The 24,905-nt window shown below is 40.0% G+C and overlaps 1 protein-coding gene across 6 annotated transcripts in view; it reads left to right on the forward strand.

The window, feature by feature from the left end:
• The window catches only part of ATP13A3 (ATPase 13A3), a 102,196-nt gene that overhangs the window by 24,398 nt on the left and 52,893 nt on the right, over nucleotides 1-24,905 (forward strand). For 5 of the 6 annotated variants that reach the window (XM_008266683.4, XM_008266689.4, XM_008266684.4 and 2 more), the window contains 12 exons: nucleotides 7,555-7,650; nucleotides 9,888-10,061; nucleotides 10,679-10,861; nucleotides 11,064-11,134; nucleotides 12,946-13,026; nucleotides 14,180-14,249; nucleotides 16,711-16,845; nucleotides 17,244-17,316; nucleotides 19,879-20,010; nucleotides 22,074-22,253; nucleotides 22,393-22,550; nucleotides 24,259-24,447. In XM_008266683.4, the coding sequence (XP_008264905.1) occupies nucleotides 7,600-7,650; nucleotides 9,888-10,061; nucleotides 10,679-10,861; nucleotides 11,064-11,134; nucleotides 12,946-13,026; nucleotides 14,180-14,249; nucleotides 16,711-16,845; nucleotides 17,244-17,316; nucleotides 19,879-20,010; nucleotides 22,074-22,253; nucleotides 22,393-22,550; nucleotides 24,259-24,447 (1,497 nt within the window). In that variant the 5' untranslated portion in view covers nucleotides 7,555-7,599. The remainder of the gene's footprint in view (nucleotides 1-7,554; nucleotides 7,651-9,887; nucleotides 10,062-10,678; nucleotides 10,862-11,063; nucleotides 11,135-12,945; nucleotides 13,027-14,179; nucleotides 14,250-16,710; nucleotides 16,846-17,243; nucleotides 17,317-19,878; nucleotides 20,011-22,073; nucleotides 22,254-22,392; nucleotides 22,551-24,258; nucleotides 24,448-24,905) is intronic. The other variant, XM_008266688.4, reaches the window with a different exon arrangement.

Genomic DNA, 24,905 nt, shown 5'->3' on the forward strand with positions numbered 1-24,905 from the left:
GTGGTTTTTTTTTTTTTAAAAACCCTTTCTATTATGGACAATTTTTACATGTTAAGAATAGAAATACTAGTGTGATGGGCTTTTGTGTATTTATTCACTCAACTTTTAGTTCAGCTAGTTAACAGTTGTTACTCATAGCCATCCCCTGAACAATGAAGATGGATTTTTAAATAAATTATTTATTTTGAAGCAGAGAGAGGCAGACAGACATATCTCTCACGTGCTGGTTCACTCCTGAATGTAACTGTAAGGACTGGTCCAGGCTTAATCCAGAAGCCGGGTCTCTCACATGGGTAGCAAGGACCCAGCCACTGAGCCATCACCTGTCTCCTGGGATGTATATTTGCATGAAGGTGGAAATCAGAAGCGGAGTTGAGGCTCTTCATATGGGATGCAGGCTTTCCAAGCACTGTGTTAACTTCTTGGTCAAACACCCACTCCAAAGATGAATTTTTTAATCTAAAATTTTTTATTTGAAAGTAACTTCAAACCTATTGAAGTTGAAATTTTATTGATCTCAAAGAACTAGCTCTTGGTTTCATTGTTTTTTCCCTGTTGTCTGTCTGTCTGTCTTTCTGTCTTTCTTTGTCTTTCTGTCTTTCTGTCTGTCTGTCTGTCTGTCTGTCTTTCTGTCTTTCTTCATTTGATTTCTTCTCTGATATTCCTTTTAGTGGTTACTGTGTTTCCCTTTAGTTGTTCACTCCTGGAGTAATTTTCTGTGCTTTTTCTACTTTAAGGTGGAAGCTGGGGTCATGGCCTTTATTTTCTTCAGGTGTTTGAAGTTGTTGCTTTAAATTGTCTTCTAAATACTGTTAGACTGGCATCCCACCAGTTTTGATGTTCTTTAGATTTTCATTTTTATTAAGTTCAGAATATTTTGCATCTCTAATTTTGACTGCATAACCCATGGGTTTTTTTTGAAGAGGTATGTATTAATTTTTTCTAATATTTGGAAATTTTCTTCTTATCTGTACTGATCTCTAATTCCATTATGTTAAGAACATATGTTGTGTGACTTGAATCCTTTAGTTCTTTTTTTTTTCTTTCTTTCTTTTCTGTGTGTGTGTGTGTGTGTGTGTGTGTCCCAGACTGGAGTCTTTTTTTGGTCAGTATTTGATAAATATTAGTTAGGTTCACTTGATTGGTAGTGTTGCGCAGATTTCCGGTGTCCGTTCTTTGTAATCTGCTTGTCTGTCAGTTGTTGAGAAAGGAGTATTGACATGAATTCTTAAGTAATTCTGAATTTCTATTTCCTTTTACGTTGTTGCCTCATATACTTGGAAGGTTTAATTGCATAGTTTTATTTTTAATATAAAGGTTTATTTATTTGAAAGGCAGTTAAAGGCAGAGAGAGAGAGAGAGGTCTTCCATCTGCTGGTTCACTCCCCAAATGGCTGCAATGGATGGAGCTGTGCTGATCTGAAGCCAGGAACCTAGAGCTTCTTCTGGGTCTCCTACGAGGGTGCAGGGGCCCATGGACTTGGGCCATCTTCCATTGCTTTCCCAGGCCATAGCAGAGTTGGATTGGAAGTGGAGCAGCCAGGACTCGAACTGGCACAGCAGACCGGGCTTTAACCTGCTGGGCTACAGCGTCGGCCCCCTGCATACAGGTTTAGGATTGTTACTTTATGAATTGACCCTTCTGTCGTTGTGAAATGGCTTATAGTTGCTCCAGCTTTATTTATTTATTTCTAAAGATTTATTTATTTATTTGAAAGGCAGAGCTAGAAGGGGAGAGAGAGATCCTTCATTCTCTGATTAACTCCCTAAGTGGCTGCCAGCGGCCGGAGCTGGTCCAATCCAAAGCTAAGAACCAGGAGCTGCTTCTGGGTCTCCCATATGGGTGCAGAGGCCCAAGTACTTGGGCAGTCTTCCACTGCTTTCCCAGGATGCGTTAACAGGAAGCTGGATTGGAAGCAGAAGAGCTAGGACTGGAACTAATACTCTGATCCAGGATGTGGCCATCCCAAGCAGTGACTTTAACCTCCTGTGCCTCATTGCCAGTCCCTAGTTTATGCTTCTTAAAATGTCAATCACAATTTGGCAGTTGCTGGCTTTTTTTGCTTTGTTTAGGTCATTTATAGTTAATGTGATGATTGACATTGTCAGGTTTAAATCAGCTGTTTTACTGTTTGTTTTCTGTTCGTCTCATCTGCCTCATCTCTTCTTTATTTGCCTTTTTCTTATTTTACCTGTTAGGTCAGTTGTGTGTTTTTTTTTATGGTCCCATTTGATCACTTTTTTTTCTTTTTAGCAATGAGTCTTTGATTTTAGAGTTAATAGTTTTTAACTTTCTGTCTTGAATTACTATTCAGCTGCCTTGTTGTAGCATTAAAACCTTGTAACAGAAAAGGGGGTAGTTTTTAAAAAGACAGTTTGTAAAAAATGGAATTAAAAATTTTTGTTTACAGAAGTTTGAAATCTGCACATAGTTTTTTGTGCATTCTTGAAGATCTCTTTATGCTTGCATTTTCCTCTGTTCTCTGTGCTGTTGTTGTGATGTATATTAATCAACAGTTAATTGATTTCTAGTGTTTTGTATTGCTTTGTAGAGATCCATATTTCCATTGGCTGTCATTTTTTTCCCTCCTGAAGAACTTCTTTAACACTTTCTTGATGTGTAAGCCTGCTGATGATGAGTTTTTCAGCTTTACTGCCTGAAAAAGTCTCCTTTCACCTTCAATTCTGAAAAATATTGTTGTGGGTATAGAATTCCTTCAATAGTTTTTTTTTTTTCCCTGCTTAGTTCAAAGATACTGTCCACTGTCTTTTCATGTGCATTGTCTGGCAAGCACTCTTTTTATCTATGTTCCTTTGTCACTACCTTAAAGTTTTGCTTTTTTTTTTTCCTTTTAAATCACCTTCCTTGAGCATGCTCTGGGAGAGTTTGTTAAATTTTTGTTTGTTTGGTACTATTACCAGAGATGAGCTGCTAGGGGATTCTTGTCTTCATGCAATAAAGAGTTCAGACTTGAGTCAGTAGTGGTGAGTGAGATAGCAAAGTTTAATGAAGGGAGAAAGGCCAGGCAGAAGGGCTGGGTGCTGTCTGCGTTTAGACTGAAGTTTTTATGGACATGAGTGTGGGTCCCCTGCTTGTTCTCCCTCTTCTGGGAAGTTGTCGGTAGGGGATTTCTGAATGTAGACTTCCCAAAAATCCTCTCAGGATCTTTTTTTTTTTTTTTTTAAGATTTATTTATTTATTTGAAAGTCCGAGTTACACAGGAAGAGAAGGAGAAGCAGGAAGAGAGAGGTCTTCATCCGCTGGTTCACTCCCCAACTGGCCACAACTGCGCCGATCAGAAGCCTGGAGCCTCCTCCAGATCTTCCCACATGAGTGCAGGGGCCCAAAAACCTGGGCCATCTTTTACTGCTTTCCCAGACCGTAGCAGAGAGCTGGATCAGAAGTGGAGCAGCTGGGATTCAAACCAGCGGCCATTTGGGATGCCGGCACTGCAGGCAGCAGTGCCACTTGCTCCGCCACAAGGATGGCCCCCTCAGGATCTTATTAATAAGCACAATGTTACCAGACCTAGTAGTCTAGTTGGTGCAGGGCAGGGGGAGTGCCCTTGATCTGCCCCCAGGGAGAGGGCTGAACTCCATCTAGCAGGGTTCTAGAACAAGAGCAATCACTTTAATTGCTGGTATGCTTTCTGGCCTTGTTGCCTTGTTTTCTTTAAAAATTCTCATTTTCTTTTCCCCTGTCTTACACACACAGGCTAATATCTGTCCAGCTTCCTTAACAATGCTAGTTGAACTTCTTAAATCTGTGGACTTACAGTTCCCATCTAAAGTGGAGAGTTCAGACAGTTATTCCATAACACCCCACCCTCCCCCACACCCTGTATATTAGAATTTTTAATGTTCCACAGCTGTTGGTGGTGGTGGGCGTGTTCCCTTCCATCTTTCTTTTCTTTTTTTAAAGGTTTATTAATTTATTTGAAAGAGTTACAGCAACCGGGGGGGGGGGGGGGGTACTGTCCATCTGCTAGTTCACTCCCCAAGTGGCTGAAACAGCCAAGTCTGGGCCTGGCTGAAGTCTGGAACCAGGAGCTTCATCAAGGTCTCCATGTAAGTGGGTGGCAGGGACCCAAACACATGTCCATCTTCTGCTGTTTTCCCAGGTCATTAATGGGGAGCTGGATTGGTGGTAGAGCAGCCAGAACATGAACTGGTGGCACCCATGTGGGATGCTGGCATTGCAGGTGGCATCTTTATCTGCCATGTCACAACATTGGTCTCCTAAGTTCATTGATATTTCTTTGACAGTATCTTATCTGCTGTTAATTCTATTTGGTTTGGTTTTTTTCTTTTAAGTCAATTTGGTTCTTTGCTGTCTTTCTTGTCTCCACTTGTGTTTTATCTTCTTGCTTTTGGAGCACAGGAAATACAATAGCTGTTTTATTTATTGTAAAAATTAATTTGAGAAGTAGACAGGACAGACACCTCCCAAATGCTGGTACACATTTCAGATGCTTTGGAACTCAGGATTCAACTAGAACTAACACTGCTGCCTCTCAGGGTATGTGCTAGCAGGAAGCTGGCATTGGGAGTGGAGCAGAACTTGAACCCAGGCATTCTGATAGGAAATGCAGACATCTCATGTAGCATCAAACTGCTGCACCAAATGATCTGTGTGTTAGTTCTGGGTCTTTTTTTTTTTTTTTTTTTTTGAGTCTGTGAATTAATTTATTTTAAAGGCAGGAAGGCATGCATATGGAGATCTGAATTCATTGATTCCTTCCCCAAAAGCCCCCACAGCTGGGGCTGGTTCAGGACAAAGCCAGGACCCAGGGTGTCAGTCAGTCCAGATCTCCCATGTTGGGGGGAGGGATTCAGCTACTTGAGCCATTACTTACTGCCTCAAAGAGTGTGTGCTACCAGGAAGCTTGAATCTGGAGTGGAGCCAGGACCTGAACCCAAGCACTCTAAAATGAGCTGTGGGTTTCCAAGTAACCTCTTTACCACTGGGTCAAAGGCCTTCCCTCGAGTCCTTTTCTTTTGATTGAACTTGTGGGTTATATTTTCTTATTTGCATGTCTGTTCAGTTTTAATCGGATGTCAGATATTGTGACTTACTGGGTACTGGATATTTTGTATTATAGCAGATATTCTGAATTGTTTTGCTAAGCGGTTAAGTTACTTGGGAAAATTTTTATTCTTTTGGGTGTTATTTTTCCTTGTTGGATACAGCTAGAGAAGTTTTTGTTTGGGGTAATTTTACCCCCAAAAGGCTACTGAATATCCCCCTCATTCCTTATGTTGAATAAGGCTTTTCCCCGTGGTTGTCGAGAACAGACGCTATTCCTGTGTAAGTTCTGGAGGTTTCTAGGTCTTATTCCTTTTGGGTGGTTCTTTCCTGGCCTCTGGCAGTTTCCTTGAACTCCAGTGCTAATGGGTACCCAGCTGAAGGCTTGAAGTGGGGAGGGGACCATCTTACAGATCTCTGCTGTTTCTCAGTACAGAGCTCTGGTGATCTGGCCTGCAAGCCTTGCTGCTCAGTGCATTCCCAGATTCCCAGCTTTGTCTCTCCAACGCAGGGAAATGGCTGGACTGGCCCTGGGTTCCCTGTCCTCTCCTTTTTCTGGCCTGTAAACTGTGTTGGGTAAGTAACCTGGGACAGTTAGAGAGCTCCCCTCGTTTGTGTCCCATCATTGCATGATGTACAGTTCCTTGAAACTGTTAGCTGTTTTGTCAGTTTATTCATTGCTTTAGGCAGGAGGACAAATCTGGTTCCTCTTACCCCATCTGTATGGAAAGCAAGTGTTGCTTCATATAGGAATTTGAAATAGTTCCTCCCCCAAGGAAACATGTTTTAGGTGGTGGTAATGCAAAACGAAGGTCAGAGTTAGTTATCAACAATGATATGACATGAATGAATGAGTCTTTGCCGATGAACCTGAGATTCATTCCAGAGCCTAAGGAAGAATCACAGACTAAAGATAATCAAACTGGTACTTTCAGTGAGGAAGTGTCAGGGTAGGGGGCTTTTGCCTTACCTCTTGAAGGTGTGCTTATGTAGGATTGGACTGTACCTTAGAAACTCGGACAGTGACAGGAGACCTTTTCTGTTGAGAAAAAGCTTGGGCTTGTTCTCTTTACAGCTACAAGTTTAGTCATTGAGATTCCCTGTTCCTAAAAGTCACATTGACTTGATGCATCTTCATAATGGTAAAATGACCTGAGATAGTATGAGCTAGGGCATAATACTGCCCTAGATCAAAAAGAAATTTTGTTCTGTTGCCTGGAGAGTTATGTGGTGATCCAGTTTGTTGTGGACAGTTTGGACTAGATAGTTTTGAGCCTTCTCCTTTTCACAATGGCACTGAGTCAGGTATTTTTATAGGTAGTTTTGTTGACATAATGTTGAGAGGTTTCAGCAGTCTTATGCATGAGATTAATTTAAAATTTGCATTTGTTTTTTATTTGACTAGTTTATATCGTGTGAAAAATAGGTACTGCTGTCTTAGCCCAAATTCTCCATCAGGTTAGTTACTCCATGAATGTTGTCGATTTCCCACCAAGCATCAAATCTGCTGTGGGCTGGATAGATGATCAGAAGTGTGTAATCTGAAATGAGGAGGTTGCAGGCCCATTGTTCTGCAGGGCTCAGCCACATCTAAAGCAGTTGCTCTCAAACGTTTTGGGCTCAGACTCTTAGGCTCTTGAAAATTACTGTAAACACTGAAGAGCTTTTGTTTGTGTGACCTGTTGAATCATTCTAAATAACATTTCCAAAAAACACAAAAACTTAAAAAGAAACCTGGCATTATCTTTCATTTTACAGATCTCTGTAATGTATAGATTAATGTCTGATTAGAAGTACAAGAAAAAAAGATTGTGGTGGACTCTGAATTTTCTCCCTAGACAAACTTCAAGGGTAGTAGGAACTGTCCCAAGTTTTCTTAGTGGAATTGGGATCAGAATGGGAGAGTCTGTCTGTTAAGTGCTCAGTAGGGAGTATGTCTGCCATAGAGGTTGACTCTTGGCCAGGGATTGCTGTTCCTGAAAGAGGTGCTCAGTAAATATTTGATGCAAAATTAATCATCTTTGAGAGGCTTTTGGGTTGTTCTCGCTACTGGTATTTTACCTCTTTCCTACACTTCAAGGAGTAAATTAGTTGTGGGAAGTACTTTCAGCTGAAGAACTCGCTGCTTCCTTGACTCTGGGGAATGGAAAAGGAAGTTTCTGAAGTCATTTCTCTCATAATTTACATTATTCTCTGTCAAGACTGAAGCTAAATATAGATTAATTGAAATATGCCAAGGTTTGTGGTACTAAGTTATATGAATTCAAGAACTGGCGTAACTTTGAAAATGTTATTCACAGCAGCTAGCACTGTAATGAATGCTTAAGTATCAGTTGAATTTAGCTGCATGGATCAAAAAAAAATCTCCCATCAGCAAGTGTTTACCCCTGTTTGGGAAGAATTCAAATTGAATCAAAATATTTAAAAAGGACAATTTGATGGTATAATGAACGGTTAATATCATGAAGCTATGAGGCATAGTAAGATGTAAACTAAATCACTAATATTTGTTCCTTTTTTGCCCCTAGTTGTCACTTGATTTGAAGCGCAAGACTTTTCCAACCATTATAGATATGGACAAAGAAGAAAGGAAGACTATCAATCAGGGTCAAGAAGATGAAATGGTAACCAGCTTTCATAATTTACTTGTGAAATACGAAGAATTTATCTCTGCAGTTTATTCTAGGCAGTAAAAGAAATACAATAAATCAACACCACCACCTCCACCAACTAAATAAGTATACTCTTTTCTTCATCCTGCTTTTGAATTGGGATTATGTAATATCTATTTGTTGACTTTAGTATAATTAACTCTTTTCTCACTTGTAAATTGTTAAGACTTGAGAAAAAAGTATTTTTGCATTTGGTCATTTAAGACATTACCTTAACTAATGCTTAAATATAATCTCAAAGATTTGGAGGGGGCATACATACATAGATATGTCAGGTAAAATATAAGATATCCTGTTAAATATGAGTTTCAGATAAACAAGGAAAATGTTTTTAGTGTATGTTCCAAATGTTACATGGACAAGCAAAAGAATGATTGTTTATTTGAAATTTAAATTTAAGCAGCTTCCTGCATTTTTGCTTGCTAAATCTGACAAACTTTGTTGGGTGGGGGAGGGGGATACAATTGAAACATTTGAGGGGCTGGTACCTGGTGGGTAAAGCGGCTGCCTGCAGTTCTGGCATCCCATATGGCCACTGGCTTGAGTTCTGGCAGCGGTACTTCCAATCCAGTTCTCTGCTATGGCCTGGGAAAGCAGTAGAAGATGGCCCAAGTGCTTGGGACCCTGCATGCACATGGGAGACCTGGAAGAAGCTCCTGGCTTCAGATCGGCTCAGCTCTGTCTGTTGAGGCCATTTGGGGAATGAACCAGCAGATGGAAGACTCCCTCCCTCCCTCCTTCCCTCCTTCCCTCCTTCCCTCTCTCTGTAAGTCCACCTTTCAAATAAATAAATAAATTTTTAAAAATAATTATTAAAAAAAGAAACAAAACATTTTTAAATACTTTGGGTCAGAGATCAAACTGATCAGTCATAGTGGTATTAGAACAGTGAGCAAGCCCTTGGCAGAAATAAAGTTAAAAATCGGGGCCGGCGCCGCGGCTCAATAGGCTAATCCTCCACCTAGCGGCGCTGGCACACCGGGTTCTAGTCCCGGTCGGGGTGCCGGATTCTGTCCCGGTTGCCCCTCTTCCAGGCCAGCTCTCTGCTATGGCCCGGGAGTGCAGTGGAGGATGGCCCAAGTGCTTGGGCCCTGCACCCCATGGGAGGCCAGGATAAGTACCTGGCTCCTGCCTTCGGATCAGCGTGGTACGCTGGCCGCGGTGGCCATTGGAGGGTGAACCAACGGCAAAAGGAAGACCTTTCTCTGTGTGTCTCTCTCTCACTGTCCACTCTGCCTGTCAAAAAAATAAAAAGAAAAGAAAAAAAGAAAGTTAAAAATCTATCTCATCCAAATTCAGTGTGATATTCTGGATTATATCTTGGAATAGAAATAACATACTAGTGGAAAAACAGATGAAATTCCAAGACTGAGTTTATTTAATAAAAATGCACCAGTGTTAATATTTTGATTTTTGACAAATATACCGAGAAGGTATTAACACTGGGGGAAATCGGAAAACAGGTATAAAGGAATTCTGATACTTTTGCAAATTTTCTAGAAATATAAAATTATTCAAAAATAAAGTTATTTTTAAAATGACGTACCTTTTAAGGTAAAGTCCGAAAGAATGAAAAAGGCATGTGAAAATTATAAAAATTCTGGGAGGGAACGGGCATTTGACATAAGTGCTTAAGATGCTGCTTGGGACACCCATATCCTATATCGCAGTGCCTATATCCAGGCTCTGCTCTGGAGTCTAGCATCCTGCTAATGCATACCTTGAGCGGCAGCAGATGATGTCTTAAGTAGTTGGATTCCTGCCATCCACTTAGACCCAGATTGAGTTCCTGGCTCCTGGCTTTGGTCTGGCCAAGCCTTGGCTGTTGCAGGCATTTGGGGAGTAAACCAAAAAGAATGGGAGATCTCTTGTCTCTGTCTTTTTTGCTGTCTCTGCCTAACAAAATGAAAATAAATTTAAAAACTTATTTTTAGTTCTAGGAAAATATACTAAATATGAATATACTATGTCGGTGGAAAACAATTTATTAAACATAATATCAAATCTAAAGCCATAAAGTATAATGTCAACAAATTTAAATTGTCAGAAACAAAATTTAAATGTAATTTATTGATTGAGAAAATACAGTTTATATGAGAAGACTATAAAAGCCATTTGGAAAATAAGACTTTAGAGTTTATCTAAAGCCTTTTTTGACAGTTAATCATGTGCTCACTGTGTCTTTGCAGGAAGTTTATGGTTATAATTTGAGTCGTTGGAAGCTTGCTGTGGTTTCTTTAGGAGTGATTTGCACTGGTGGGTTTCTCCTTCTGCTTCTCTATTGGATGCCCGAGTGGCGGGTGAAAGCAACCTGTATTCGAGCTGCAGTTAAAGACTGTGAAGTGGTGCTGCTGAGGACTACTGTGAGTCCACATGTGTACTTGTCACTGATTGCTGAAGGAGTGATGTCTGTGTGTATGCAGTGTTCAGTACACAGCGCCAGTGCATAATGAAGAATGCTGATTCCAGGATTTCTGAATTGTGTTTGAAGTATTATTACAGGGATTAGGGTTTAAAGAAATCTCCAAGATGAGCTTATCCATCCCCTTTATTTTATAGCTATTGATGCCTTGAAAGATTTGATGTTTGTTACCAAACTGGAGCATTAGCACTGTTTTTCAGCTCTCGTTCACTAGACCAGCTGTCTGCAGTGTGAAGCTGCTGCACCTCAGGCATTAAAAAATAAAACAAAAACCCTAACTGAAGGCATTTTAAAAGAGGTTTTAATACCTAGTGTGAGTATATAAATTAATAAATTAAGAAATCACTCATATTTTATGGAATAGTAATGTTTGTATCAGTGAAGTTTTTGTATCATATTTTAGTTTATGCATCTTCATGCGGTGGTTGAACATGGAATGAGTGAGAAATGATGCTTTCTCAGAGATAAATAATATGTAAAGGATGGAAATTCAGTAAAAAAGTAGGCGGTTGTACAATGTATGTAACTATCTCCCTTTCTCCCTTTCTTTTTCCTAAGGATGAATTCCAAATCTGGTTTTGTGCAAAAATTCGCTTTCTTTCCCTGGAAACACTCCCATTTTCAGGCCCAAAATCGATAGCTAATAAGGTTTCAAATGGCCATGCCGTTCATTTAACTGAGAATCTGGCTGAAGAGAGCAGGCAGGAGATGAATAAACATTCACAGACTCCGTCACAACAGGTATCACGACTTAGTGTCAGGTTTCCTTAAAAGCTGGAATCGCAGTTTGTGTTATCATGTGTGGCCTGTAACTGCGTTTTTGCCGTTATTAGTGCTTGAAATAAATGTCAGCATTTAAAGTACCTATCACTGTTTATAATAACAGATTACAGCACAACAGCTGATGATGCTTTTTGACGTAACATTTATGTATATTCTGCAGATTCGTTATTTCACCCACCATAGTGTAAAATATTTCTGGAATGATGCCATTCACAATTTTGATTTCTTGAAGTAAGTATCTTTCTTGGCTTGGATTATATTATGAATATCCTGATAAAAACGATATCTGTAGAAAAGAATCCATTCTAGTATTACATAAAAGTGAAGACGTTTTGTTGCATAACTTTTATTCATTAACAACTCCCTTGTGTTATTTGAACACTCATTAACCATTTTGAAAAATGGCAAAATTTATGTAATAATTAGAAGCTTGGTATGTTAGTAGCTTTGGGATGAAAGCACACCTACTGGGTCTGACTTTTCATTGTCACCTCACAGTAAATTTTGAGTGTACCTCATAGCCTGTATGTTAACTTAGGATAGTTAGCCCTTGGTGTGCTTGCAGAGTCTTGTAGTTGTACTTGAGGAATGAGGTAACAGACAGAAACTTAATTTTAATGTGTGGACAAAGAATGGGACATGGTCAAATGTGTCAAGACTTTGAGTCGGAGAAATTGGAGTAATTCTGTAATTCATTTTTTATGGAGAGTTCTAGTTAAATTAATTAAGTTCCTATTTTTTTATTGTCTGTATTCGAGTGCTTATTATAAACATATATCCTTGCTTCAGAGTGCCAAAGGAATTCTTGACTTGAGCAGTAAAAACAAGAATCATGTTAACATTAAATACTCATGCGTGGATTTTTCCTTAGATGAACTAAAGAATTGGAGTACTCTGGAAGGGTCCAGGGCATTTCCTCATGACTTGTTCTAAAGGACATTTCTGATTGAGAACCATTGCCTTGAACAAAGCTACCAGCGAGCTGCCATTTTGTTAAAATAGAAAAGAACATTTTAACTTAGTGCTGGTCCCTGCTATCTTCTGGAGATGTCGTCAACCTCAGTGGGAAGAAATGTCAAACGTATTTGCTGTGTGGCCTTTGCCAGCCATAGGAACATATAAACATCCCAGTGATGGTAGTGCATTATGGAGCTTAGATTTCCTATCTGAAAAAAGTGGGAAAATATTGGAATTATGTATAAGATTCTCTTTGCTTTAGACCGCAGGGGTAAGGAACCTTTTTACTGCCAAGGGTCATTTGGATATTTGTATCAACATTCATGGGCCATACAAAATTATCAACTTAAAACTTAGTTGCTATAGATGTATTGAGTTTCAAGTCCCGCCTGCGGTTACCTTGGTAGGACCAGACGAAATGATTTCTCAGGCTCGTGGACCAGACGTTCCCCACCCTTGCTTTAGAGTTTATGGCTGATACTTCAGTTAGAAAAAGCACAGTTGAGACATTTTTCTGGAAAACTAAATATGTTGGTTCAGGATCAGTTAGTGTTTACAGATTTGGTATACTGTCTGTGATTCATAAATCCTGTACTGTACTGTACTGTACTAGTCTAGGGGTGAGTTAGCTTAGGGAAGGCTTTAGGCTGGTGCATTTGTGGAGATGGAGGAAAACGAGTAAGATTTTTTAGTTTGAAGATATAGACAAAAGTACATTTTTCATCTTTAGTTTGGAATTGTATAGTTGGTTCTGCTATACTTTAACTTCTGTTAGCTATTACAGTTTGGCACAGTCTTAAGCTATAGTGATATTATTATAGAAATTCAAGTATTTAGAGTCATCTTGTCATGTGGTAAATACATTGGATAACTTAAAAGTTGTCATATTTGAGACCTTTCATTGTTTATATTTGGAATTTGAGATTTTTAAATTTTCATTTGTTATCTAAATTTTTGTTAAGAGATCCTGAAAATTTGTAAGGAAGTCACACTTTTAAAACCTGGAATTTAGAAAAAAAAATGAGGCGTTAAGAAATTTGGATATTTTAAACTTTGTTTAAAGTAAAAACTTTGGATTTATTTAGGGGACTGGATGAAGGTGTTTCTTGTACGTCAATTTATGAAAAGCATAGTGCAGGACTGACAAAGGGGATGCATGCCTACAGGTAATTTTTATCCAACTACAGTCAGATCTATTCTGAAAATCCCTGAATTCAGTAGTATATATGTAGTCTACCCGTTAACACATAGTTGTACATATTAAGAGATATTTAAGTATATTAGATATAGTAGTTGAACACATTTGATATTTGAATAAGACTGTCTCAGTGTAGGAATCATAAAAATGTTAAAACTGATATTTTAAAGTTGCTATTCCTGAAGTTATACCATATGCCATTAATTCCAAGGTACATGTTTTCTTACATTTCAACATCTATGAAATTGGGCTGTATCATATAGTTTGTAGTGTCATCCTTTACTTGACAGATTTTGTATTTTTCTTGATTATATGTGAAGTAATGGTACATCTTAACAATTGATAACATTTAGATTTTCTGAAATGTATTATTGGGAATTGTAAGCATGAACTCATTCGCCACAATGGAAATTTGTCAACTGGTAGATAAAATCCTTTTCACAAAGTTATTCTTTATTAAAGCATAAAAATAGGCCAGTGTATTGCTTATTTTAAAAACAAATGGCCATTTTCAAATTAGAAATTTTCTTCTATAGCATGTTCTTTCAAAAGGTTATAGCATAAAACAGGTTTACTCGTTCAAGACTTAACACTTCATAAAATGAAAGAATTACTGTATCCTATAGAAAAGTACTTTTATGACATAAGGAATTAAGTGGAAGGATTTAAGCAACTTCTTGAGTGTTTTTCTAAAATTCTTATGTACAATGTTTTGATTATACATTTGATTACATTTGATTAGTATCATCTTACTAGAAAAATTATACAGGGCTCCTCAGATTTAGTCTGTTGTGAAAATTAATTGTAATTCAAAATTGTGAAGACCTCTTCTGATAAGGGGAGAAGAGAGCCTTTGACTCACATGGTCAGTACAGACTGGTGGAAAGATAGTTATTACATGTGAGGATGTGAGACAGAACAATACACCACAGTGTAATTGCTCGTTTCTGACTCCTTTGATTTAAATGCTGTAGGTAGACTATTTAAATTGTAGAAGACAAGTTTTTAGAAATACTAACTGAAAAACATGCTCTAGTTTGAACCTTACCTAATGTGAAGCTTTTCCTAAATTAAACTAATACAGAAAAATATTATACCATTATTTTATTTTCCTGTTACAGAAAATTGCTTTATGGAGTAAATGAAATTACTGTGAAAGTGCCTTCTGTTTTTAAGCTTCTAATAAAAGAGGTGAGGCTATCGTATATAACTCAGTGTTTGTGATTGAGAGTTGTCAGTTGGGAAGCAGTCATTTTAAGTAATAAGATACTCCTGGTTTTTGTTTCCTAGCTTGTCTGGCTTGTTTCACTTGAAAGAAGAGGTAAAGGTAGAGAAAGAATTTTGGGCATAGATTATCTTCTGATTTTTGTCTAAATATACTCTTATCTGTTGATTTTTTTAATTCAAAAAGTTGTACATCTGAATCTTCTCCTATCTCAACAGAGAAAGAAAGATATCTCTTCTATCCATGGTTCACTCTGTAAATGGCTGCAACAGCCAGGTCTGGGCCAGGCAGGAGCCAGGAGCCAGGAGCTCCATCCTGGTCTCCCGTATGGATGGCAGACACCACTATCTTGTGCCTTCCCAGGTGCATTATGGGGAAGCTGGCTCACAAGCAGAGTAGCTGGGACTGGGACTATAACTAGCACTCCAGTCTGGGATGTCGGCACTGCAGTGAGCGGCTGAATCTGCTGTGCCATAACACTGGCTCCTGAATTTTTCCCTATCTTACAAATGCGTATACCTGTCCTTTTTTTTTTTCTTTTTAAATGATTTATCATGTTTTATTTGACACACAGAGTTTGTGGGTCATCTTTGAAATCTAGGCATTGTACCAAAAGTTTAGAATACAAAACATGAGATTTATTGACCTAAAGGAGTTTGCACTGTAGGCTGAGAAGAAATATTAGTAGTTACACCATAGCGACTGTTCAGTTGTAAAAAGTGTACACAGTGTTGTGAGTGTAAAGGATTATGGGCTTGTAAAGGAGGGGAATAAGTGACTTTGCGTAGCAGACGTAAGCTCACCAATCTGCATTCAAGTTTTTGGCTAAAGATCAGTTGTAAATGAGATTGTTTCCAATCTGTTCCTGAGAGTAGCCACGTAATGTTGCTTAGAAACATAGCATAGTAAAATGATTAGAAATGGGAGAGCCTGATTTGTAATGTGGTCCCATTAGTAACTAGCTTTGATCTTTAAAAAACCTTTCTTTTTGCTACCCATTTATCTATTAAAACTGGAATAAGTCCTTTAGCAGTACATCATTTTTTTTTTTTTTCAAGATTTATTTTTATTATTTGAAAGGCAGAGTTAGAGAAGGAGAGAGATCCTCCATCTACTGGTTCACTCCCCAAATGGCTGCAACAGCTGGGGCTGGGCAAGGCTGGAGCCAGGAGCCAGGAGCTTCTTTGAATTCTCCCACGTGGGTGCAGGGGCCCAAGCACTTGGGCCAATCATCTGCTGCTTTTCCCAGGCCATTAGCAGGGAGCTGGATTGGAAGTGGAGCAGCCAGGATTCGAACTGGCATCTATATAGGATGCCAACATCACTGATGGAGGCTTAACCTACTGTGCCACAATGCCAGCCCCTGTCCTTTGGTTTTGAGGTATAATGGGACCAAATATTTAAAGTGTTTTGAGGGCCGGCACCACGGCTCAACAGGCTAATCCTCCGCCTGCGGCGCCGGCACACTGGGTTCTAGTCCTGGTTGGGGTGCCGGATTCTGTCCCGGTTGCCCCTCTTCCAGGCCAGCTCTCTGCTGTGGCCAGGGAGTGCAGTGGAGGATGGCCCAAGTGCTTGGGCCTTGCACCCGCATGGGAGATAGGAGAAGCACCTGGCTCCTGGCTTTGGATCAGCGTGGTGCGGCGGCCATTGGAGGGTGAACCAACGGCCAAGGAAGACCTTTCTCTCTCTAACTGTCCACTCTGCCTGTCAAAAAATAAATAAATAAATAAATAAAGTATTTTGAGAAGTATAGAAGCCATCAGTTTTATGACATTAAGGTTGTTAATTAAATCGAAAAAATACCATGAAATTTGTGAAAACAAAGTCCATCAGGACTCTTACACTTTTCTTCATTCATGTTTAATTATTTCCTTACAGAAAGCAAAGTAGTCTAACCCATTATCTAGTCTGTGTCTTCTCTCTGACACCAGTAAACTTTAACATACAAGTAAATTTGTGTTTTAAGTTCATAATAAATATTTGTTCCATTTGATTTAAGAGTTTTTTTTTATTAGTCCACAACACAGGAATTATTGGAGGTAAATCTACTTTATTACTAAAGAATGCAGAACAGCTAAATTCATGCACAGTGATATATGCGTACTTACAGACACCTTAGCTTTTCCTGCTGAATCTGTACTTGTGTTAGGTTTGAATCTAAATGGGTATAAATAATTTAAGCTTATGTAAGCTAAATAGTTTAATGGTAAACCAGAATAAGCTAATAATCTACTCTGTTCTTCAGGGTAGTACATGCTATCCTTGGGTAATAGGAAACTTACCTTCTAAGTTACTTGGAAACTTATCTTAAAACTTATCTTAGAAACTCAGTTACTAAGAAACGTACCTTGTGGGTTACTTCTCATATGAAAGATGCATGGTCATAACTGTTTGATTCAATTTGATTTAAAAAATTTTGTTTTTTAGGTTCTTAACCCATTTTACATTTTCCAACTATTCAGTGTTATACTGTGGAGCACTGATGAATACTATTACTATGCTCTAGCCATTGTGATTATGTCCATAGTCTCAATTGTAAGCTCACTATATTCCATTAGAAAGGTAAGTCCAAATTTATTACAGGTTTCATAGCTTGTGTTTTGTAATAACATAAGGTGTTTAGAATAATGCTTGGTAGGATGTAAGTAGTCCACGGAGTTATTATTTGGATGCGTGAGCATAGACTCCCACTGTCTTTTCCTGTTGGGGTTGGGGATGGCAGGTGGGGTTTAGACCGCCTCACTATGTAGAGGCCACACAGGTGTGCAGTTGCTTGCCACACACTGCATACTGCATGTCTCCATGATCTCTGAATCTCTAGCTCTTAAATGTTTTATAAAGGCAGAGTAGTAACCTTGTATTAACTTACCCAATTTTCACCATCTAAAAAGTACTTGCTTTTTCACTGTCTTGAGGAGCGGTTTCACCGGCTAGTTTTCAATTTCTGTTTCCTCTTTCAGCAATATGTGATGTTGCACGACATGGTGGCAGCTCATAGTACTGTGAGAGTTTCGGTTTGTAGAGTAAATGAAGGTAAGTACTTGGGGTGACTGTTGGAAAAATAAACCAACAAAGGTACCTATTAGGCACTCAAGTGTGAAGTAACCCAGGATGTTATACACTCATATTTTTGAGAACTAAAAATACATGCTTGGATTCCTGAGTTTTTATCAGATTCTTTCAAATATATAAAGTTGTGTTTTTCTACAGGTATGCTAGGCTCTCGTGACTCAGTCTTGTTGCAAGGACAGGTGAGACAATAACAGGGTGGCAGATGACATGATAAGGAAAGATCAGATGTCTTACATATTAGAACTCATTCACTGTAGGGCTGACTTCTGTTTTGTTGTCAAAAATCTCTTTTTTAAAATGCAGAGAGAGAGATCTTTGATTCACTGGTTCACTCCCTAAATGGCTGCAACAGTCAAGTGTAGGTCAGGCTGAAGCAAGGAACCAGGAATTTCATCCACATCTCCCACTTGGGTGGCAGGGACCCAAGTACTTGGGCCATTTTCTGTTGCCTTCCCAGGTGCATTTGTAGGAAGCTGGATCAGTAGTGGAGTAGGTGGGACTTGAAGTAGCACTCTAGTAAGGGGTGTGCTTGTCCCAAGTGGCAGCTTAGCCTGCTGTACCACTGTGCTAACCCCCCAGGGGTGGCTTATTTGATGACTTTATTTTTCTTTCTTTTTTTTTTTTTTTTCAGATTTATTTATCTATTTGAAAGGCAGAGTTATAGAGAGGGCAATCAGTCATCCATCTGCTGGTTCATCTTCTTCCATCTGCTTCCCCAGATGGCTTCAGTGGCCAGGATGGGCCAGGCCACAGCCAGGAGCCTGGAACTCCATCTGGGTCTCTCACTTGGGTGACAGTGGCCCAAGTTCTTAGGCTATCTGCCACTTTCCTGAACACATTAGCAGAGAGCTAGATCGGAAGTGGAGCAGCCAGTTCTTGAACCATCGCTCATTATGGGATGCTGGCATCACAGGCAGTGGCTTAGCCCACAGTGGTACTGCACTGTCTCCAGATAAATTTTTTTTTTAAGATTTATTTATTTATTTGAAAGAGTTACACAGAGAGAGAGAGAGAGGTCTTCCATCTGGTGGTTCACTTCCCAATTGGCTGTAACGGCTGGAGCTGCGCCAATCCGAAGCCAGGAGCTTCTTCTGGGCCTCCTACATGGATGCCGGGGCCCAAGGACTTGGGCCATCTTCTACTGCTTTCCCAGGCCATAGCAGAGAGATGGCTTGGAAGAGGAGCAGCCGGGACTAGAACTGGCTCCCATATGGGATCCCAGCGCTTCAGGCCAGGGCATTAACCCACTGTGCCACAGCCCCTCCAGATAATTTTTTTTTTTAAAAAGTATTTATTTATTTGAAAGAGTTAGAGCTCCTATCCGCTGGTTCACTCCCCAAATGGCCACAACAGCTGGGGCCAAGACCAGCCTGAAGCCAGGAGCTTCCACCAGGTCTCACACAAAATCCTCTGCTGTTTTTCCCAGGCCATTAGTAGCAAGTTGGATTAGAAGTGGAGCAACTGGGACATGAACCGGTGCCTATATGGGATGCCAGCATTGCAGGCGGTGGCTCTACCCTCTACACCACAATACCGGCCCCTTGAAATATTTTTAAGTGGGGACTGTTTGAATTAGCCAGATAAAAGATAGGTGAGGGTAAGCCGGCGCCGCGGCTCACTAGGCTAATCCTCCGCCTAGCGGCGCCGGCACACCGGGTTCTAGTCCCGGTCGGGGCGCCGGATTCTGTCCCGGTTGCCCCTCTTCCAGGCCAGCCCTCTGCTGTGGCCAGGGAGTGCAGTGGAGGATGGCCCAAGTGCTTGGGCCCTGCACCCCATGGGAGACCAGGAAAAGCACCTGGCTCCTGGCTCCTGCCATCGGATCAGCGCGGTGCGCCGGCCGCAGCGCGCCGGCCGCGGCGGCCATTGGAGGGTGAACCAATGGCAAAGGAAGACCTTTCTCTCTGTCTCTCTCACTGTCCACTCTGCCTGTCAAAAATAAAAAAAATAAAAAAAAAATAAAAAAAAAGATAGGTGAGGGTAAGCATTTGGAACGGTGGTTAAAACAATACTTACACGACACACAGATCTCATATCAGAATGCCTGTGTTCCATTCCCATCTCTTTATCTAGTTCCAGCATCTTGCTAACGTGTACCTTGGGATGCTACAGGTGATGGTTCAAGTAGGTGTGTCTCTGCCACCTATGTAAGAGGTCTGGATTGAGTTCCTGGTTCCTGGCTTTAGTGTGGCCCAACCCTAAATGTAACTTTTTAAGGAATGCTGGGGAAGTTGGGCTGAATCCAAAAGACAGTGGGATGCCTTGAAAGATTTTAAACAGGGAAGTTGTATGTATGATAATGTTTACTTTTTAGAAAAAAAAAATCATCCTAGTTTCCATGTTCAGACTGATTTAGGGGAGAGTTGTGGAGATGAAGAGAGATGAGGTGGGTTTGAAAGATACTTAACTGTGGGTAATGAACAGGTTTTGGTAATAACTAACTTGCTTTGGATGGATCATTTGCTCTATTTTTATTCCAAGTTAGAGAACGTTCTTTTTATATTATTTTCTTTTCTTTAATTTTAGAAATAGAAGAGATCTTTTCCACAGACCTTGTGCCAGGAGATGTCATGATCATTCCGTTGAATGGGACAGTCATGCCTTGTGATGCAGTACTCATCAGTGGTACTTGCATTGTAAATGAGAGCATGTTAACAGGTAAATGAAGCTGAATGAATAATGTTGTGCAAGTTTTTTACTGTGATGTTAGGATTAAGTAGGATTAGAAAATCATGAATATGATGAAGACTAAAAGTTTTTTTTTTTATTTTGAGTAAATCAAATTATGCTTTATATTTAGCTATGGTACTAAATCACCATGCTATTGCTGGATGCATCTCTTGGCCTGCCTCTGGCCACTCCTTTGACACAAAGACATGGTTTATAGTTAAAAAAAAAAAAAAAAAAAAAAAAAAAGTGTGTGTGGGGGAATCTTTTGCCTGTAGAGGCTATAACTTTTTTGCTAACTTATTTGTGTAAAAGGCAGGATTTATAGATTTTAGATTTCAAAGATATTCCCTTTGGAAATTCACAATCTGATTGGAGAGTTTTATCTCTCCTCTCTTTTTAAAGATTTATTTATTTGTCCGAAAGGCAGAGTTGGAGAGGCAGAGAGAGAGAGAGAGTTCTCCCATCTGCTCATTCACTCCCCAAATAGCCGCAATGGCCAGAGCTTGGCCGATCCAAAGCCAGGAGCCTGGAGCTTTTTCCAGGTCTCCCATGTAGTGCAGGGGCCAAAGTGTTCAGGACATCGTCTACTGCTTTCTCAGATCATACCAGAGAGCTGGATCGGAAGTGGAGCAGCAGGGACACAAGCCATCGCCCATGTGGGATGCTGGCACTGCAGGCTGTGGCTTTACCTGCTACACAATGGTGGCGTTGGCCCCTTTATCTCTTCTTAAATTGTGTGAAGTGTTACCACGGTCAGTCTGGCAAGAAACAGATTCCTACATAATACATTTTGAAACTGTTAAGAGTCTTATCTTAAATTACATGCTATTCCTGTACACTTGCCTCTCAAGCAATAAATATTAAATGCTACAGAGAATTTTAAATTTTTTAAAGGTTTTATTTATTTACTTAAAAGAGTTACAGAGAGGCAGGGGGGAGGGGAGAGGAGTCTCACATTGCTGGTTCACTCCCCAGATGGCTGCAACAGCCGGAACTGAGCTGATCTGAAGCCAGGAGCCAGGAGCTTCTTTCCTGTCTCCTATGAGGATATAGGGGCCCAAGGAGATGGGCCATTTTCCACTGCTTTCCCAGGCCATGGCAGAGAACTGGATCGGAAGTGGAGCAGCCAGGACTCTGCAAGTGGCGGCTTTACCTGCTACGCCATAGCACCGGCCCCAATTTTAAATCTTTTTAAAAAGATTTTTTTGAGAGAGACACATACACACAATAAATCTTCCATCTACTGGTTCACCAGAAAATGACCCCATGACTGAGTCTGGACCAGGCTGAAGTAAGGCCCAGAACACCAACCAGGACTCCCTGTGAGTGGCAGGCCCCCAAGTATGTTGGCTGTCATTTACTGCTTCCACAGGTGCATTAGCAGGAAGCTGGATTGGAAGTGGAGTAGCTGGGATTTGAACTGGCAGTTTGATCTGGGATGGATGCCTGTCCTAAGTGGCTTTCTTACTTAATCCATTGTGCCACAGTGCCCACCTCGAATATTAAACTTTAAAAAGCATTTTGCTGCTTATGATTGAGAGAAATCCCACACTACTCTTCTTCCTTGCCTGAATACCTTTTATCTTCCATGAGAGAGGATGCAAACGTTTACATGGTGTGTGTGTATGTGCGTGTGTGTGTATGTGTATGTGTGTAAGTGTACGTCTTCACATTTCTTCTGTGTTTGATTAACTTTTCCATTCTACTTACTGGGGATTAGAGACCAAGTACTGGAGATAGGGCAACTATCTGTCCTTCTTTGACAACATAATCATTTTGAAATAGTTTAAGCAAGTATTAAATCTTTGAGTCATAAACTGCATTTTGGAATTACTGTGGGAGATACCATGTGCAATGTTAGGTGACGAAATTGGCAGACACAAAGCTAACTGATTAAGTTATGTAAATCCTTTCTAGAGCTCTTTATAAGTATAGTAAACCGCATGGTACCGTTTGGGGTATTTAACAGTGAAGATACTTGGGGAGTGGTGTTTGACATTGATTGTGCTTTCTTACTTTGGTTTATGAATGGATTTTCCCTTCCTTTTCAGGAGAAAGTGTTCCAGTGACAAAGACTAATTTGCCAAATCCGTCAGTGGACATTAAAGGGATGGCAGATGAATTCTATAGCCCAGAAACACACAAACGACACACTTTGTTTTGTGGGACCACGGTTATTCAGACTCGCTTCTATACTGGAGAACTTGTCAAAGCCATAGTAGTTAGAACAGGTAGAAAATATGTAATCTTTCCTTACATGTTTTTGCATATTGATACCTACTGATTATTTAATAAAAGAATGTTGTGTGAGAGGTAGTTTTCATTTCCTTGTAAAAATATAACACCTTTTGTGCTCTAATTTTTTGAAAGGATTTAGTACTTCCAAAGGACAGCTTGTCCGTTCCATATTGTATCCCAAACCAACTGATTTCAAACTCTACAGAGATGCGTACTTGTTTCTTCTGTGTCTTGTGGCAGTGGCCGGCATTGGATTCATCTATACCATTATCAATAGCATTTTAAATGAGGTATGTATCCAGGATTCCCAGTACATTTTGATTCTTAATTATTTATCACATGTGGCTTTTAAGAATTTGCAATGTGGCTAGTGAGACTGGGGAGCTAGATTGGCTAAGCTAATTTAATTAATTTAACTTTTAAAAAGCCCTATGAAACTAGTAGCTATGGTATTAGAAAGCCATTGGTAAAGAGCATTCCAGGGGCCAGCATTGTGGTACACAGTGGGTAAACCCACTGCCTGTGATGCTGGCATTGCATATGGCGGTTGGTTCATGTCCCAGCTGCTCTACTTCTGATGTAAATCCCTGCTAATGGCCTGGGAAACGAAGTGGAAGATGGTCCAAATGTTTGGGTCCCTACCACTCACATGGGGAACCCAGATGACGCTCCTGGCTCAAGTCTAGCCCAGCTGTGCAGCCATTTGTGGAGTAAACCAGCAGATGGAAAATCTCCATCTCTCTATAATTCCGATTTGAAAATAAATTTATTTTTTTTTTGAAAGAAGAACCTTGCATTACAATGGACAGTTCTGGGATGATTTCGTTTAGTTGGTCTTTTTTTTTTTTTTAAGATTTATTAATTTATTTGTAAGGCAGAGTTACAGAAAGGGAGAGAGAGAGAGAGAGGTAACTTCTATCCTCTGGTTCACTCCTGAGATGGCTGTAATGGCCAGAACTGAGCTGATCCGAAGCCAGGAGCTTTTTCCTGTCTCCCACATGGGTGCAGGGGCCCAAGCACTTGGGCCATCTTCTACTGCTTTCCCAGGCCATAGCAGAGAGCTGGATCAGAAGTGGAGCAGCTGGGACTTGAACTGGTACCCATATGGGATGACAGCACTGCAGGCGGTGGCTTTACCTGCTACACCACAGCACTGGCCCCAAGTTGGTCTTTTACTTTCTTTTTTGTGACTTCCATGAAAAAAAAAAGGAAAAAGTCACACAAATTCACCAAAAGCTTTATTCCCTCTTTTATCTCTGGGATGAATATAGAGCATTAAATTTTTTTTTTTTTTAAGATTTATTTATTTATTTGAAAGTCAGAGTTACAGAGAGAGGAGAGGCAGAGAGAGAGAGGTCTTCCATCACTCCCCAGTTGGCCGCAATGGCCGGAGATATGCCGATCCAAAGCCAGGAGCCATGAGCTTCGTCTGGCTCTCCCACAAGGGTGCAAGGGCCCAAGGACTTAGGCCATCTTCCACTGCCTTCCCAGGCCATAGTAGAGAGCTGGATTGGAAGTGGAGCAGCCAGGTCTCAAACTGGCGCCCATATGGGATGCCGGCACTTCAGGCCAGGGCGTTCACCCACTGCACCACAGCACTGGCCCCTAAAATGGTTTTTGATTACTTAATTTAAAAAGTGCCTCTAAAAGACCTTGGTAACTTTTCTCTGTGCCCTGTAGACTGTCACAGTGTGGTGCTTTAAAGATGAGCTGGTTTTTGACAGTGCTTGTAGAACCCGATTAACTGTGTCATGTGTGAAGGATGTAGGGCTTTTGAAATGAGAAAAGTTCCTTTTTACAGTCGCTGTTACTCTGTGATTCACTGGCAATTCATTGAACTAATTTGCAGAATCTCTGAAGGGGAAACCTATTATGGATGGACAATAGATGTGTATGCCTATACACTGATACTTGAACTTGAAAATTTTATTGAAGAAAATATTCAAGTTAATAATCATAATATTGTGGGTTTGACATTTATTTTTGTGTTAATTTTAGGTAGAAGTTGGGGTAATAATTATTGAGTCTCTTGATATCATTACAATCACTGTGCCGCCTGCACTTCCTGCTGCAATGACTGCTGGTATTGTGTATGCTCAGAGAAGGCTGAAAAAAATTGGTATTTTCTGTATCAGCCCCCAAAGGATAAATATCTGTGGACAGCTGAATCTTGTTTGCTTTGACAAGGTTGGTTCCTTTTCACCATCATTCTCAAAAGTTACCTTGTATCTTGAAAATACTTAGCATGTTTTCCATTTTCTTTGTCAAATAATTTGTGTATTTTAATGTTCCTCCAATGTTTCCACTTCTCCTGTTTTTATGTGTCATTTTTATATATTATTTCCTCAATTCCTAATATTTTGGAATACACATAATCTACAGTTGACCAGTTCATATCCAGAATTATACCTTACAGTAGTAGTAAGGATTATGTGATCTGGCCTGTTTCTAGGTAATTCTTATATAACAGAATAGGCTCCATATATGAACACTTTGATTTTATTGTGTGTGTTTGTGTTTGCTCATTGATGTTAAGTATAGTTTAAAAATTATCGACGTCACTGATTTTATGGTTTTACTTGACAAATTATGTACTTGTATGAAGTATATCTTCTTAAAAAGGTTGTTTCCTGAGCAAAAATGAG

The sequence above is a fragment of the Oryctolagus cuniculus genome, chromosome 4 (assembly GCF_964237555.1).
Source record: "Oryctolagus cuniculus chromosome 4, mOryCun1.1, whole genome shotgun sequence".
Lineage (NCBI taxonomy): Eukaryota > Metazoa > Chordata > Mammalia > Lagomorpha > Leporidae > Oryctolagus > Oryctolagus cuniculus.